General features: G+C 49.2%; 1 protein-coding gene across 1 annotated transcript in view; it reads left to right on the top strand.

Annotated features, from left to right (window-relative positions):
* Window positions 1–1672: 1672 nt before the first annotated feature.
* Window positions 1673–2526, top strand: part of LOC119593968 (serine/arginine repetitive matrix protein 2-like) — a gene marked incomplete in the record, with an annotated part of 99054 nt that continues 98200 nt past the window's right edge. Inside the window, 1 exon segment of the mRNA XM_037942989.1 lies at window positions 1673–1762. Coding sequence (XP_037798917.1) covers window positions 1749–1762 — 14 coding nt within the window.

Here is a 2526-nt window from a genome sequence, read left to right as displayed (position 1 = left end):
TTGTTTTTGCCATATTACTCTATGCGCAATTATCGCGGTAATTACGAGCAGTTTTACCCGGCAGTGTTTGTAAAGGTTATGTTCTCGTCATTGTCACTGTTAATGGCATTAGGTGTAGCGAGGCAGTGTGGCCACGCCTCGGGTCCCAAGGTTTTTGAGTTGATTTGGTGTTCGCCCGTATTCCTCCTGTCAGCCTTTTCCATATACAGCTGCTTATCATGATCGTTGAAAGGCCTAATCCATCGCTCATATATTTTTTTAGAGTGAAGTGAACGGAATAACTTCAGCGACCCCGGCTGTCTAGGTCAAGGAGATGACAGCTCCGTCGGCGGCAGGGTGTGTGTGTCTCGCGCGCAGCTGGCAACACTGTAGAGCCAAGGGAGGGCAGAAACGAGTGAGAGAGAGAGAATGTATGGTGGCTTTGGGGGTGTCTAAATATGGTGTTGCGATGGTGATGCTTTTCATTTTATGCACAGCCGTCGTGTCCAGCCATGTCTTGTTCCCACCACGGCGCAGGATATGCGTTGACGTGCAAACTCTTTAAAATACGTTTCATCCTGGCGGCGTCGCTCTGCAGCTGTGTCACCCCAGCTTATGAATTGCTGTTGCTAACCATCTGTGACGTTGGCTGGTGGAAGCGGCGAGCTGCGTATTGCCGGATGAAATGATGTTCTTTTAGCTTTTGTTATGCAGTGGTAATGACATCAATAATGATTTGAAGTTATAACGATTATGATAGTGTGGGTGAAGAGGACTGTGACAATAAGTAATCACAGTTTGTGATAATTTCATCTAATTATTTTTATATTTCTAATAGCAACGTTGGTAATATCGTTGTATATATTAGCACGTATCACTCATCTTTCATTATCGGATTTGGGTTTATTTTGAATTGTTTTTCTCCCATGTTTTTTCGTTAATTACCTTAGCTATTCTCTTTGTATGATTGATAGTATGAACACTGTGAGAACGTTGTTGACATTACACACATGGTATACAAATATCGCTTGAAGGTAGTCTTATTGCTGTTACTAATTGTAGAAAGTAGTCTAACATGTACTTTATTGTATCTCGACCAAGGTGACGGTGACCCAGGTGTGCAAAATGTTACGCCACCTCGTTCGGAGCGCATGCGCGTGCGGTCGCGAAGAGTTCACCTGGTAGGTTCCATGGGCAGTCGGTATGGAGTGCAGGCGGGCAAGGCACCCAAGCGAAGTTGGGGCAGAGTTCAGGAAAACAGCGAGTCGTGTGCGACGGTATGAGGAGCGACCCGAGCCCGAGGCGCGACTCCGGCCGGGGTTACTACACGGCTTCAGGATTCATGCAAAAAATGAGTTCAACCGTTGATGTAGTGGCGCTCGCTGCCACACCCGGAGCCCCCGGGGATGCCCACGATCCGAACCCCGTATTAGCGGTGATGGGAATGCCGTGCCCAGCGCCGTTCGGTCGGGAAGCCCTGTCTCACTGGCGACGCTGAAGGCTCTCTGCCACTGATACTTGCTAGAGGAGGACGTCGCTTGCGATTCCTGGTATTTTATCGTCAGTTGGTAAATTCCGGACATGATACGCTGGATCCCAGTGCTGTCGATGAAGGCGGCGCCCCTGGCACTGGCGCCACGCTGCACTCTGCGCACTGGGGTGGCTCGAGGCGACCGAGATAAGAGGTCGCCGTCAGTCTGCACACTGTCAGCAGGACGCCGCCTACTGCCATCAGTGCTCTGCTGACGGAATTGAAAGGGGGGATCTTGATGAACATTGAAAGGTTGGTTCATAGAGCGAGTGTGAGCTTAAGGGATTCTGAAAGAACGGGAGAGCCACCAAGGCTGGCGCCATTAGCTGATCGACAGATGATTTGTTGACTCATCAGTGCTTCTGAAATATACTGATAATATACCGGATAATTTTTATTTGTTGGGCAATGAAGGAAGTACCAGGGACCCCCAGACAGCATCAAATTTAATTTAATATAGAACTTCATACCTATATCCTCATGTGTGTTTTGGTCGAAGTGAAACGCCCAAAGACATAACAATTTGCTTTTGCCCAAGTCTCGACGGTCTTATCTAAACACATTTCAGGTTTACTGCAGGACGACGCTTTCAACCTGCGAATGCGCATTTAACTGCAGGTTACGGCTAATGGTCTCGCTCCTTAGCTATTTGTTATTCTAGTGAGTAAGCGGATGAGTACGGTGAGTAAAAGGGAAGGAAAGGCTTGGCTCTGAATGCGAGAGTGTTGAATGCGCTCCTGCTTTCCCGATCCGGATACTCAGCGCTGGGCAGGTGATGAATCAACCCCGTGTTTCCCAGCCAATCAAAACCTGTCTGAAGGAGCACGGAGGACCGGGGTGGCCTTGAGCTCAGTGGCAGATGGACAGTGTGTTACTGGTGCGTTCCCTCGGCCCGGCTCGGTCGACACCTCCGCCTCTCCTCGCATGCTTGTTGACTCACTCGTCCCTTGTCTCGTTTACCTTATACTCCCTCCCCCCTCACATCACATCCTCGTTGACTCAACTCACCCCTTATC

The sequence above is a fragment of the Penaeus monodon genome, chromosome 33 (genome assembly GCF_015228065.2).
Source record: "Penaeus monodon isolate SGIC_2016 chromosome 33, NSTDA_Pmon_1, whole genome shotgun sequence".
Lineage (NCBI taxonomy): Eukaryota > Metazoa > Arthropoda > Malacostraca > Decapoda > Penaeidae > Penaeus > Penaeus monodon.
This window is presented reverse-complemented; position numbering and strand designations above follow the sequence as displayed.